General features: G+C 42.8%; 2 protein-coding genes across 12 annotated transcripts in view; one reads left to right on the top strand and one right to left on the bottom strand.

Moving 5' to 3' along the window:
• caska (calcium/calmodulin-dependent serine protein kinase a) overlaps positions 1–14,563 on the bottom strand; it is a 343,590-nt gene that overhangs the window by 107,082 nt on the left and 221,945 nt on the right. The window lies entirely within an intron of this gene.
• Positions 1,667–12,541, top strand: gpr34b (G protein-coupled receptor 34b). Of its 2 annotated transcripts, XM_061970798.2 has the most exons (3): positions 1,667–1,982; positions 2,046–2,315; positions 11,802–12,541. In XM_061970798.2, the coding sequence occupies exons 1-3, from the start codon at positions 1,825–1,827 to the stop codon at positions 12,325–12,327; spliced, it is 954 nt and encodes a 317-aa protein (XP_061826782.1). In that variant the 5' UTR covers positions 1,667–1,824; the 3' UTR covers positions 12,328–12,541. The 2 variants fall into 2 exon arrangements, with proteins under 2 accessions (XP_061826782.1, XP_061826781.1); XM_061970797.2 differs by having other exon boundaries at positions 1,667–2,315.

The raw sequence follows: 14,563 nt of genomic DNA, 5'->3' as shown, positions 1-14,563 counted from the left end.
TTTAACCCCGCTGGGTCCTACACCTGTGTCCATGTTGTAGATTTATGTATATCAGGGGTAGAGATGCGCGGTTTGCGGGCACAACCTCGGAGTCCGCGGATTATCCGCGGATTGGGCGGATGAAATAAAAAAAAATTAGATTTTATCCGCGGGTCGGGTCGGGTCGGGTCGGGCGGTTGAAATAAAAAAAAATTAGATTTTAAATAGATTCAGGCGGGTGGCAGTTAAACCAATTCGGAAATATATATACATAGTTAAATGTTGTTACCCACATACGAAAAACGAACAGGCACCTGCAGCATATGCCACAACAGAAGAAAAAAAAAAAAAAGAGATGGACACTTTTACGGAGCGGAGAAGGGACGCCTCGCCGGGGTCCGGTACCGAGGCCCCTTCCCCCGAGAGGGCCCCACCGGGAGCCGTAGCTGAGGCGATCCGCGAGAAGGGCCCGACGCACATCCAGGGTCACCACCGCGCCCACCGCACCGACACCCCGCCTCGTCCGCCTTCGCCGCGGCCGGCGTCACGCGCAGCAGGTAAGCAGCTTACCTGCCCGCCACCCCCCGTGGCCGGGGGCTCGTAACAGGGGTCACTCCGCGCGCTCCGCCCGCGCAGCTTACCTGCCCGCCACCCCCGTTGCCGGGGGCGCGTAACAGGGGTCACTCCGCGCGCTCCGCCCGCGCAGCTCACCTGCCCGCCACCCCTGTTGCCGGGGGCGCGTAACAGGGGTCACTCCGCGCGCAGTGCGCTCACGAAAGGGGTGGGGCTCACCCTGGTTGATATAGACAGCAGGACGGTGGCCATGGAAGTCGGAACCCGCTAAGGAGTGTGTAACAACCCACCTGCCGAATCAACTAGCCCTGAAAATGGATGGCGCTGGAGCGTCGGGCCCATACCCGGCCGTCGCCGGCAGCGAGACGTGCTTGGAGGTGCGCTCAGCGCGGCTCCCATATGATTGCGCACTGGTGTGCGTCTGGGTCGTGACAGCGTGGCACGCGAATGTCTGTGCTGCATTGGATCAGTCTCCTTTCTTTAACAGGCAAAAGCTTTATAACCTCACTAATGCCTTGCATCGTCTATATTAGATATATAACAACGGGCGGGTGCGGTTCTGATCAAATGTTAGGTCGGGTGGATGGCGGATGGTTGACGACTTTCTGATGCGGTTGCGGATGAAATAATTGCCTATCCGCGCATCTCTAATCAGGGGTGCGTACAGAAAAACTGAAGAATACATTAGGAGGCTAACAATGTCGGGATGTAAACTAAATATATTGAATTCATTTCAACTGTGGTTGTTTTTAAAGGGCTTTATACTGTATTTTTCGGACTATAAGTCGCAGTTTTTTTTCATAGTTTGGCCGGGCTCCAGTGCGACTTATATATGTTTTTTTCCATTTTTACTATGCATTTTTGGCAGGTGCGACTTATACTCCGGTGCGACTTATACTCCGAAAAATACGGTAAATAAAGTTGGTATGGCATGTTTCATGCTGAATACCAATAAAAAAACAAAACAAGCCAAGGGGTTAAAAATAACCCCCAGGCTGCACCGTCCTTGTTGATGATGAAGTTGTCCACGATTGGCTGCACAGTGACCACTATGTGATGTGAATATAAACGCAAACGTCAAAGAATTCTCACTGTGGCTTTGTAGGATGTGTCATGACGGTTTGGGTGAACTTCGGGGGAGATTATCCGGGAAGAAAGTAATCCTTCTTAAAGCTTAGATGAGGTTCTAATATCTTCAAAATATTTTAAAGCTAGTTATCTGCAAAAGCTGACAGCAGTCCCTCAGACTCTGCCTGTAAAGAGACTGACGGGATGACGGCCCCCGACCCCCAAGAGTCCTGCGTGCGCGATCACACCACTGTCGGCTACGTCCTGGCGGTGTGCTACTCCGTCATCTTTGTCCTGGGTCTAATTGGGAACGTGGTGGCTCTGTGGGCTTTCTTCCGAGTTGACAGCAAGCGCAACTCGGTGTGGGTGTTCCTCATCAACCTGGCGTTGGCCGACCTGCTGCTGATATTCTGTCTGCCCTTCAGGATCTTCTTCCACAGCGAAGGGAACCGCTGGATGCTGGGAGCCACGCTGTGTACTGTTGTCACCTACATCTTCTACATGAACATGTACATGAGCATCACCCTGCTGGGGCTGATCAGCGTCAATCGCTACATGAAGATCCACCAGGGGATTCGGAGCCATAACAGGCTGCTGTCCACCAGGTGGAGCGTCGTCATCTGCGTGGGGCTCTGGATCGTGGCCGTGGTCATGGATGTGGTCTTTATCGCAACGAGTTCAACACAGAGCCACAAGTTAGTCCACTTTTCACTATTGTTTGGCTTTTCACTCTTGGCTGGAGCAAGAAATCAACATTTTCTGGTGATTGTTTTTTCTTTTTTTTCCACAAAATACTTTCATAACTGTGCCGCTTAGTGAAACTAGCTCAGTGGTTCTTAACCTGGGTTCGGTCTCAGGGGTTCGGTGAAGGTCAAGACACACCCGACTCATCTTGTAAATAAAAACTTCTTGGATACCCCCAAACAATGTTCCCTTTAATTTTCCATCTGATTTGCAGGTGTGTAAATGTTAGAGAATAATTACCGTATTTTTCGGAGTATAAGTCGCACCGGCCGAAAATGCATAATAAAGAAGGAAAAAAACATATATAAGTCGCACTGGTGTATAAGTCACATTTTTTGGGGGAAATGTATTTGATAAAAGCCAACAGCAAGAATAGACATTTGAAAGGCAATTTAAAATAAATCAAGAATAGTGAACAACAGGCTGAATAAGTGTACGTTATATGAGGCATAAATAAGCAACTGGTATGTTAACGTAACATATTATGGTAAGTGTCATTCAAATAACTATAACATATAGAACATGCTATAAGAAATACTTGAATTTCAGTGTTCATTTATTTACACATATACACACACATAACACTCATCTACTCATTGTTGAGTTAAGGCATACTTGCCAACCTTGAGACCTCCGATTTCGGGGATAGGGGGGTGGGGGTGGGCGTGGTCGGGGTGGGACGGGGGCGTGGTTGGGGGCGTGGCTAAAAGGGGAGGAGTATATTTACAGCTAGAATTCACCAAGTCAAGTATTTCATATATATATATATATAAGAAATACTTGACGTTCAGTGAATTCTAGCTATATATATATATATATATATATATATATATATATATATATATATATATATGTGTGTGTGGAGTTTGCATGTCCTCCCCGTGACTGCGTGGGTTCCCTCCGGGTACTCCGGCTTCCTCCCACCTCCAAAGACATGCACCTGGGGATAGGTTGATTGGCAACACTAAATTGGCCCTAGTGTGTGGATGTGAGTGTGAATGTCTGTCTGTCTATCTGTGTTGGCCCTGCGATGAGGTGGCGACTTGTCCAGGGTGTACCCCGCCTTCCGCCCGATTGTAGCTGATATAGGCTCCAGCGCCCCCCGCGACCCCAAAGGGAATAAGCGGTAGAAAATGGATGGATGGATGGAGATATATATATATATATATATATATATATTTATATATATATATATATATATATATATATATTCATTTATTTACACATATACACACACATAACACTCATCTACTCATTGTTGAGTTAAGGGTTGAATTGTCCATCCTTGTTCTATTCTCTGTCACTATCTTTCTAACCATGCTGAACACCCTCTCTGATGATGCATTGCTGCGTGGCACGCACAAAAGTGCTTTCATCAAATGCACTAGATGGCAGTATTGTCCTGTTTAAGAGTGTCACAACATTGCTGTTTACGGCAGACGAACTGCTTTACGGTACACAAAAAAGTGACTGCTGCTGTTGTGTGTTGTTGCCACGCTGGGAGGACGTTAATGAAACTGCCTAACAATAAACCCACATAAGAAATCAAGAACTCGCCCTCCATCATTCTATAGTTATAACGTGATTGGGCAGGTACGCTTTTTTATATTGTGGAGGACCTGAGTCCGCCTGAATTTCGGGAGAAATTTTGTCCCGGGAGGTTTTCGGGAGAGGCGCTGAATTTCAGGAGTCTCCCAGAAAATCCGGGAGGGTTGGCAAGTATGAGTTAAGGGTTGAATTGTCCATCCTTGTTCTATTCTGTCACTATTCTTCTAACCATGCTGAACACCCTCTCTGACGATGCATTGCTGTGTGGCACGCACAAAAGTGCTTTCATCAAATGCATTAGAGTCTGGAATCTTCCATCTCTCCCTAGCATGGCCCAAAAACGGTCAATCTTTGCTTCCTGAGGAAGATCTTCACTGCCAAGCACTTGGTAGTCCACTACTTCTTCCCGGAGGCTATCCAGGTCCAATCGCAGCTGCGGCTTGGAACTTACAAGCTGTTATGAGAGTAGCGTATGTGTGTGTGTGGCCCTTTAATAGGTAAGCATGTGAGGTGAGTGACGTCAGTGTGTGTGTGGGCGAGAGAAGAGAGGGAGCGGTAGCGTGAGTGCGGGCGGGGACTCAATAAAGCAAGATTTGCAACTAATTGCCGGACTCAGGCAGGAAAGGTGCAACAAAGCGTATTTCTTCATCTTACTCGTCGTCGCCATGGCTGTATCTTCCTCGTTCTTCTGCTTCCTCTCCTTGTTGTGTGCGCAGTTGTGCACCCCCGGCCAAACTATGAAAAAAACTGCGACTTATAGTCCGAAAAATACGGAATGTATAAGTTATCACACAACTCTTATGCTTAAAGGCCGTTGCGATAGTTATTATCAACTGCGCTGAAGTTGTACTTTTCGATCTGTGCAAAGGCACAACTTGTAATCTTGCTTTGCGAGTGGTCTCGCGTCAGCAGTTTGTTTCCAGACCCTGCCTGCTGACAGCCAAGGACGGACATCGAGTACCTCAACGCAGACAAAACAGAGACAGGGCGAAATCACGACTGTCAGCACATTTCCATTCTGAATAATCACTTATTGTGTCTACTGGGGGCTGCTTGCATTATCCCTCCCTTCAGAAGCAGCCTCAGTGATGTTAACTAGGGACCTCCCGATTAAATAGAGGAGCACGTGGGACTGTACCTTAGAGCATAGGGGGAAACTGTAACTGAGTGTACAGCCCAATACGTCTCTCCTCATGAATAAAATTCAACTCTGTCTCTGCTTGATTCCTTCTTCTTGTCTGTAATAGATAGCTCGGTGTTTGAACCTGACAGTAATTTGTCGTGAGTTTATGCACTGTGTTGGTTTTGTTCTTTGAACAAGGTGATGTTCATGCACGGTTCATTTTGTGCACCAGTAAAAAAAACATATAACTTTGTCTTGAATTTGGAAAACTTCACTAAAGAAGGGTTCGGTGAATGCGCATTTGAAACTGGTGGGGTTCGGTACCTCCAACAAGGTTAAGAACCACCGTTCTAGAAATATAAACTGCAGCTCAGCTCGCTCGCAGTACTGATTTGAGGTGCAGGCTAATTCGCTTTTAGCGTAACGTTAGCTCATTTTGCGGTGTGTGTGCGTTACGGACAGCAAAGCCCTGTCTGTCTGTTATTTCACTTGACCTTTTTCTGTCTTGATTGAGCTGTGTTGAAGCAGCAAAAAAGGACATTATGTTAAATGAAGAGTTTATGTCTGATAGTTGATATAATAATGTAAGTGCATCATAAAGCCTACATGAACTCCATGGTGTTCAGGGATGAATAGTCTCTCCTATTGCTATTGTACCATTTTTTTCAGCTATAGTTACATTAATCATTAGTAATGCAGCAGCCTAGTTTTGAATGGCAGGGTCCCTGCTATCACGTGTTGATAAAAATATAATATTTACATAATAAAAATCAACTACAGGCTTCCCAAATGCTGTAATATTATTTACACATATACACACATAACACTCCTCTCTACTCATTGTTGTATTTGAAAGTGCAATGCTTTGCAGCCAGTAGCACAGCCTTTGAAGGAGCATAGGTATGGGCAGTGGAATATTCTGGGTTGGAGTCAATGACGAAGTTACGTCTCTTTACTTCACACTTCAGAATCGACTCCCACACTTGCCGTCAGGGTGCGCAATACAACGTAAACCGTTGGCCAACCAAAAAGTAACCACAGAACACTATACGGTATAGTGTTCTGTGTGTGCGTTACGGACAGCAAAGCCCTGCCTGTCTGTTATTTCACTTGACCTTTTTCTGTCTTGATTGAGCTGTGTTGAAGCAGCAAAAAAGGACATTATGTTAAATGAAGAGTTTCTGTCTCTGATAGTTGATATAATAATGTAACTGCATCATTAAGCATACATGAACTCCATGGTGTTCAGGGACGAATAGTCTCTCCTATTGCTATTGTACCATTTTTTCAGCTATGGTTACATTAATCATTAGTAATGCAGCAGCCTAGTTTTGAATGGCAGGGTCCCTGCTATCACATGTTGATAAAAATATAACATTTACATAATAAATCAACTACAGGCTTCCCAAATGCTGTAATATTATTTACACATATACACACATAACACTCCTCTCTACTCATTGTTGTATTTGAAAGTGCAATGCTTTGCAGCCAGCAGCACAGCCTTTGAAGGAGCATAGGTATGGGCAGTGGAATATTCTGGGTTGGAGTCAATGACGAAGTTACGTCTCTTTACTTCACACTTCAGAATCGACTCCCACACTTGCCGTCAGGGTGCGCAATACAACGTAAACCGTTGGCCAACCAAAAAGTAACCACAGAACACTATACGGTATAGTGTTCTGTGTGTGCGTTACGGACAGCAAAGCCCTGTCTGTCTGTTATTTCACTTGACCTTTTTCTGTGTTGATTGAGCTGTGTTGAAGCAGCAAAAAAGGACATTATGTTAAATGAAGAGTTTCTGTCTCTGATAGTTGATATAATAATGTAAGTGCATCATTAAGCCTACATGAACTCCATGGTGTTCAGGGATGAATAGTCTCTCCTATTGCTATTGTACCATTTTTTTCCAGCTATAGTTACATTAATCATTAGTAATGCAGCAGCCTAGTTTTGAATGGCAGGGTCCCTGCTATCACATGTTGATAAAAATATAACATTTACATAATAAATCAACTACAGGCTTCCCAAATGCTGTAATATTATTTACACATATACACACATAACACTCCTCTCTACTCATTGTTGTATTTGAAAGTGCAATGCTTTGCAGCCAGCAGCACAGCCTTTGAAGGAGCATAGGTATGGGCAGTGGAATATTCTGGGTTGGAGTCAATGACGAAGTTACGTCTCTTTACTTCATACTTCAGAATCGACTCCCACACTTGCCGTCAGGGTGCGCAATACAACGTAAACCGTTGGCCAACCAAAAAGTAACCACAGAACAAGTTTCAAGTTCAAGTTTCAAGTTTATTCACAATACCATATAACAAATACAATAGTAGTAAAATATCATCATTTAAAGATGTTGGTATGTGAAAGGGTCCCCCAAATAAGCTAGAAGAAGCTTTTGACAGGGGGTCCAGAGGATAGAATATACATGAAATGATGGAATATACATGGAATGATGGAACGTGGTAGCAAGTACAACAACAATAAACAACGCTATATGATTAACACAAGATAATAGTACTAAAGCAAGCATACACATACATACATACATTCATTCAACCATGCAAAACCCAACAGTAGTCTACCCACATGAGGCATTAAATATAGGTGGTTAATAGATAAGTTTTTAGTTTATTTTTGAAGTTGGAGAATGGATACAGCATCTTGAGGTTCTCATTAAGCCGGTTCCAAATCTTTGGTCCCCTGCATACAACACTTCGAGCGGTACAATCCAGTAAACGATGTTTCCCTGATATCAAATCTAAGTTACGAGTGTTGTGGGCATGCTGGGGATGGTAGATAGGAACCAAGCTACAGAGCCTTAAATTCAGACTGTAAATGACTTGATAGGTTAAACAAGCATTTTGATAAATATTGAACTCTGTCAGTCTTAAGAGATGATAATTATGGAATAGATGTCGAGTGGGGGCATTAAACTTGGACCATGACAGGGCCCGTATACACTCCATGGTGTTCAGGGACGAATAGTCTCTCCTATTGCTATTGTACCATTTTTTCAGCTATGGTTACATTAATCATTAGTAATGCAGCAGCCTAGTTTTGAATGGCAGGGTCCCTGCTATCACGTGTTGATAAAAATATAACATTTACATAATAAATCAACTACAGGCTTCCCAAATGCTGTAATAAATTAAGCATGATGAGTTGACTTGACTTGACTGTCTGATTGTGGCAGTCCGCTCCCTGTATGATCAGTGTCAGAGCTTGGTCCGCATTGCCGGTAGTAAGTCGGACACGTTTCCAGTGAGGGTTGGACTCCGCCAAGGCTGCCCTTTGTCACCCATTCTGTTCATAACTTTTATGGACAGAATTTCTAGGCGCAGTCAAGGCGTTGAGGGGATCTGGTTTGGTGGCTGCAGGATTAGGTCTCTGCTTTTTGCAGATGATGTGGTCCTGATGGCTTCATCTGGCCAGGATCTTCAGCTCTCACTGGATCGGTTCGCAGCCGAGCGTGAAGCGACTGGGATGAGAATCAGCACCTCCAAGTCCGAGTCCATGGTTCTCGCCCGGAAAAGGGTGGAGTGCCATCTCCTGTTGCCGCACCAGAACTATTTAACTGTGTCATCGACCACCTGATGTCCAGAGTCTGTGTGCGAGTCCCCGGGGTGTCACTTGGAAACTACACCCTAAAGGACCTCGAATACGCCGATGACACCACCCTGTTCAGTGAGACCGCTGACCAGCTAAGGGAGGCCCTCGGTGTGTTTGATGAGGAGACCAAACAGCTCGGCCTGAAAATCAACTGGTCCAAAACCGAACTCATGCATATCGGCGATGGACCAGACCCACCACCCTTCTTATTTGAGGATACCCCTGTCCACTTTGTCCCTACCGTCAGATACCTCGGCTCGACAGTCACCAACACCGGCGACCTCAAACGAGAGGTGGACCGCCGTCGCGCCCTTGCAGCCTCCGTCATGCAGTCCCTGTGGAGACCGTTGTGGCGACACCGGCACATATCTCGGGACACCAAGTTGAGGGTCTACAATTCCTCTGTCATCTCTGTCCTTCTGTACGGCTCGGAAACATGGCTGCTGAATAACATCCTGGCGGCCAGGCTACATGGCTTTGATTCCAGAGCCCTCAGGAGGATAGAAGGCATCACGTGGAGCCAGCATGTCACCAACAAGACCCTAGGAGAGCTAACCCAACAGCTCCCAGCCTCTCGCCTCGCAGCAATGCGGCGAGTGCGCTGGTATGGCCATGTCATCCGCCTGCCGGGGGAACACCCCACGCGCAAAATCCTGGACTTCAACCCGCAGCGAGCTGGCTGGATACGCCCTAGAGGCGCCCCCAGGACTCGCTGGCTGGATGTATTAGCCCAGGACCTTAAGGCCTGCAATGTGACTATGGCACAAGCTCAACACCTTGCCCACAACAGACCCAGATGGAGAGACCTGGTTGCTATGGTCGGCTCTACGCGCCCTTAAGTGCAAGAGGACTAAGTAAGTAAGTAAGCCATCTCCGGGTTGGGGGGGAGATCTTGCCCCAAGTGGAGGAGTTCAAGTACCTCGGAGTCTTGTTCACGAGTGAGGGAAGAGTGGATGGTGAGATCGACAGGCGGATCGGTGCGGCGTCTTCAGTAATGCGGACGCTGTATCGATCCGTTGTGGTGAAGAAGGAGCTGAGCCGGAAGGCAAAGCTCTCAATTTACCGGTCGATCTACGTTCCCATCCTCACCTATGGTCATGAGCTTTGGGTTATGACCGAAAGGACAAGATCACGGGTACAAGCGGCCGAAATGAGTTTCCTCCGCCGGGTGGCGGGGCTCTCCCTTAGAGATAGGGTGAGAAGCTCTGTCATCCGGGAGGAGCTCAAAGTAAAGCTGCTGCTCCTCCACATGGAGAGGAGCCAGATGAGGTGGTTCGGGCATCTGGTCAGGATGCCACCCGAACGCCTCCCTAGGGAGGTGTTTAGGGCACGTCCGACCGGTAGGAGCCCGCGGGGAAGACCCAGGACACGTTGGGAAGACTATGTCTCCCGGCTGGCCTGGGAACGCCTCGGGGTCCCACAGGAAGAGCTGGACGAAGTGGCTGGGGAGAGGGAAGTCTGGGCTTCCCTGCTTAGGCTGCTGCCCCCGCGACCCGACCTCGGATAAGCGGAAGAAGATGGATGGATGGATGGAGTTGACTTGAAACTGTTTAATGTTGCACTTTTTATATGTAGAAGCAAAGTTTTGTCATTTTATTTAATCTGAGCAACAACTTGAGGCAGTTTAATGTTGATTAACGTGGGCAGAATTATTATAGTGTTCCCAATGTTAAAAGGATAAAGCCATTGTTTACACATTTGGTGAATAAATAACCAAAAAATATATATTTTGTTGTTTTCTTACTGTACCGAAAATGAACCGAACCGTGACCTCTAAATCGAGGTACGTACCGAACCGAAATTTTTGTGTACCGTTACACCCCTACTCATACTTGCCAACCTTGAAACCTCCGATTTCGGGAGGTGGGGGTGGGCGTGGTCGGGGGTGGGGCGGGGGGCGTGGTTAAGATATATATACATATAAGAAATACTTGACTTTCAGTGAATTCTAGCTATATATATATATATATATATATATATATATATATATATATATACATATATATATATATATATAAAAATAAAATAAATACTTGAATTTCAGTGTTCATTTATTTACACATATACACACACATAACACTCATCTACTCATTGTTGAGTTAAGGGTTGAATTGTCCATCCTTGTTCTATTTTCTGTCACTATTTCAGAACACACACATTATACAAATATACATTATAAAATCAATAAGAAAACGGGAGCTCTAATTTGGGAGTCTGAATTAGGATCAGAAGTTCCTATATAAACATTGCGCACTCACGTCGCCATTTTGTATTGATTACTGCAGCTGTGCACTGGATTCATTCACAAATACAAACTACAACTCACAAACACTTTAGAGTTAGGCTCCACCATCAGAATGTGTACTTAAACTTATAAAGATCACATGGATATTATTCAGTGAGTTGATTCACCAAAACTAACCTGTTATACAGGAGGAAAAAGCACACAGGACGTTTCAATTGATCACAGACTGGTCGCGCTCATCAGAATGACAAGACACTTCCGGTCTGCAGGTGATAGCATTCAATTGGGAAGAAACGCCCTACTGCCCCCTACTGACCAATGTGAATACTGATAAATGTGTAATGACAGCTCCAAAAACGAATTCAAACCACAAAATAAAATAAATAAATCAACACAAAAATGTAACACATAATGGGTGGGTCACATATGCATGTACAGTAGATGGCAGTATTGTCCTGTTTAAAAGTGTCACAACATTGCTGTTTACGGCAGAAGAACTGCTTTACGGTAGACGCTGTTGTTGTGTGTTGTCAACACGTCACTCAGGTCCGCATGGAGCTGGAGGGGGCGTGGCCTCCAGCTCCGCCTGAATTTCGGGAGTTTTTCGGGAGAAAATTTGTCCCGGGAGGTTTTCGGGAGAGGCGCTGAATTTCGGGAGTCTCCCGGAAAATCCGGGAGGGTTGGCAAGTATGCCCCTACTAAATTATATATAGACTTGCATTGTTTATATAAAACATTGATGGAGGGTTTTGAAGTTGTTTTCGATTAATGCAAGCGTTTTTTTTTTAATCATCTTTAGAAATGCTAAAAAAACCAGCCGTGTGTTCTTGTCTCTCATAAAGATTGTGAACAATAGATGACTAGAATAACTTCACGCCTCGGATCATCTTTCTTTAGGTGTTACCAGTACAAACAGCTCCAAAACACCAAGTGGAAGGCGTACGTCAACATGTTTCTGCTGGCGCTCTACTGGCTGGCGTTCATCTCCCTGGTGGTCTCGCACGTGACGATCCACCGCAAGCTGCGGAACGCCACGCACACGCCCAACGCTCGGTGCTACTCGCGAACGGCATGGAAGTCTCTCTTCATCCTCTTCGTCTTCACCATCTGCTCGGCGCCTTACCACGTGATCCAAGCATTCTACATCAGAACCCAGATCACGGAGGCCTCCTGCTACTGGAGGAATGCGGTCAATCTGGTGGTGGAGTCCACGCTGCTCCTCTCGTCCCTCAACGCCTGCCTGGATCCCATCATGTACTTCATATTGGCATCCTCCATGAGGAAGGAGGTGTGGCGGATAACGAGCATTGTGTTCGGTGTCAAGGAAGCTCCGGGATTGAGCTCTAGCAGCTCCTCCATAGAACTGGAGGAGAAAACTGCAAAGGCTGACGGTAAAAAAAACATCCCAGCTACTTTGCAATAGTTTGGTCAGCTATATTTTGTTGATTCATGGTTTTTACTATTAGTTAAGCCATCCGTTCATTTTCTACGCTGTGTAAGTCAGCTACGTGAACTACTACACTAACCAAAGGTCCCTGTGCACAATTCCCATTTATTTTCAAATGCTTCAGTTGAGGCAAATCAACATACTTGCCAACCTTGAGACCTCCAAATTAAGGAGTATATATATAGCCACCATTCACTGAAATTCAAGTATTTCTTATATATATATATATATATATATATATATATATATATATATATATATATATATACAAGTATTTCTTATATATATATATATATATATATATATATATATAAGAAATACTTGAATTTCAGTGAATTCTAGCTATATATATATATATATATATATATATATATATATATATATATATATATATATATATATATATATATATAATGTTTGTATTTTATTATATATATATACATATAAATAAAATAAATACTTGAATTGTTCATTTGTTTTATTTATGCTAACTCGTCTACAAGTGTCTGTGTTAGTATTAACTTACAAGGCTATTCTTTTTGTATTGTTTCAGTTTCGTAAAATTAAGGAGTATATATATAGCTACAATTCACTGAAATTCAAGTATTATATATATATATATATATATATATATATATATATAGCTATATATATATGTAGCTACAATTCACTGAAATTCAAGTATTTCTTATATATATATATATATATATATATATATATATATATATATATATAAGAAATACTTGAATTTCAGTGAATTGTAGCTACATATATATATATATATATATATATATATATATATATATATATATATATATATATATATATATATATATATATATATATATATATATATGTAGCTACAATTCACTGAAATTCAAGTATTTCTTATATATATATATATATATATATATATATATATATATATATATATATATATATATATATATATATATAAGAAATACTTGAATTTCAGTGAATTGTAGCTATATATATACTCCTTAATTTGGAGGTCTCAAGTTGGCAAGTATGTTATATATATATATATATATATATATATATATATATATATATATATATATATATATATATATATATATATATATATATATATATATATATATATATATATATATATAAATACTTGACTTTCAGTAAATTCTAGCTATATATGTATATAAATTGTTGCGTTTGGACCAGTTGTTCCTCCCAGGGAATTCAAGTTGCTGGTCGCACCCAAGCTCTTTATGACAGTACAGCTGAGTAGAAGAACCACCAGAGACAGAATAGGTATTTTGTAATTTTATCTCCAAAGCTTTGGAAATATAATGAGACCAGTCCAACATAGAACATTCAATGGTCTGATCTAAAATATGGAAACCTTCTCTTCTATAAAGTGTCTCTCCCTCCCACCCTCGTTGTCTTGTCTTTCCAGCCCAAACCCATGCCCATTGTCCTCCTCAGCTGGACACAAGAACAGATAAGGAAAAGGAGTATCTCTCCTCCTTACATTCCAAAGTCAAGGTTAGCACACAGTACTTGCAGACAACCAAAAGACCACAATTGGAAGAAGAACACTAGCTGTTTTGTAATATAAGGAAAAGGAGTATCTCTCCTCCTTACATTCCAAAGTCAAGGTTAGCACACAGTACTTGCAGACAACCAAAAGACCACAATTGGAAGAAGAACACTTGCTGTTTTGTAATATGATTATGAAAATAAAGAAGTAACACTTAAATACGGATATATGTAAATATCTGCCTCCGACAATATATATATGTATTTTATTATATATATATATATATATATATATATATATATATATATATATATATATATATATATATATATATATATATATATATATATATATATATATATATAAATAAAATAAATACTTGAATTTCAGTGTTAATTTATTTACACATAACACTCCTCTCTACTCATTGTTGTATTTGAAAGTGCAATGCTTTGCAGCCAGTAGCACAGCCTTTGAAGGAGCATAGGTATGGGCAGTGGAATATTCTGGGTTGGAGTCAATGACAAACTTACGTCTCTTTACTTCATACTTCAGAACCGACTCCCACACTTGCCGTAAGGGTGCGCAATACGACGTAAACCGTTGGCCGACCAAAAAGTAACCACAGAACACTATACGGTATAGTGATCTGTGGTTACTTTTTGGTTGGCCAAGCGGACGTGACGACAGGCT

Source organism: Nerophis lumbriciformis, linkage group LG13 (assembly GCF_033978685.3).
Source record: "Nerophis lumbriciformis linkage group LG13, RoL_Nlum_v2.1, whole genome shotgun sequence".
Lineage (NCBI taxonomy): Eukaryota > Metazoa > Chordata > Actinopteri > Syngnathiformes > Syngnathidae > Nerophis > Nerophis lumbriciformis.
This window is presented reverse-complemented; position numbering and strand designations above follow the sequence as displayed.

What these genes read in the sequence shown, in the direction of transcription:
- gpr34b (XM_061970797.2), top strand. Translation starts at nt 1,825, where the DNA reads ATGACGGCCCCCGACCCCCAAGAGTCCTGCGTGCGCGATCACACCACT. An exon ending in AGTTCAACACAGAGCCACAA is followed by an intron (nt 2,316 to 11,801) that starts GTTAGTCCACTT and finishes ATCTTTCTTTAG; the next exon opens with GTGTTACCAGTACAAACAGC.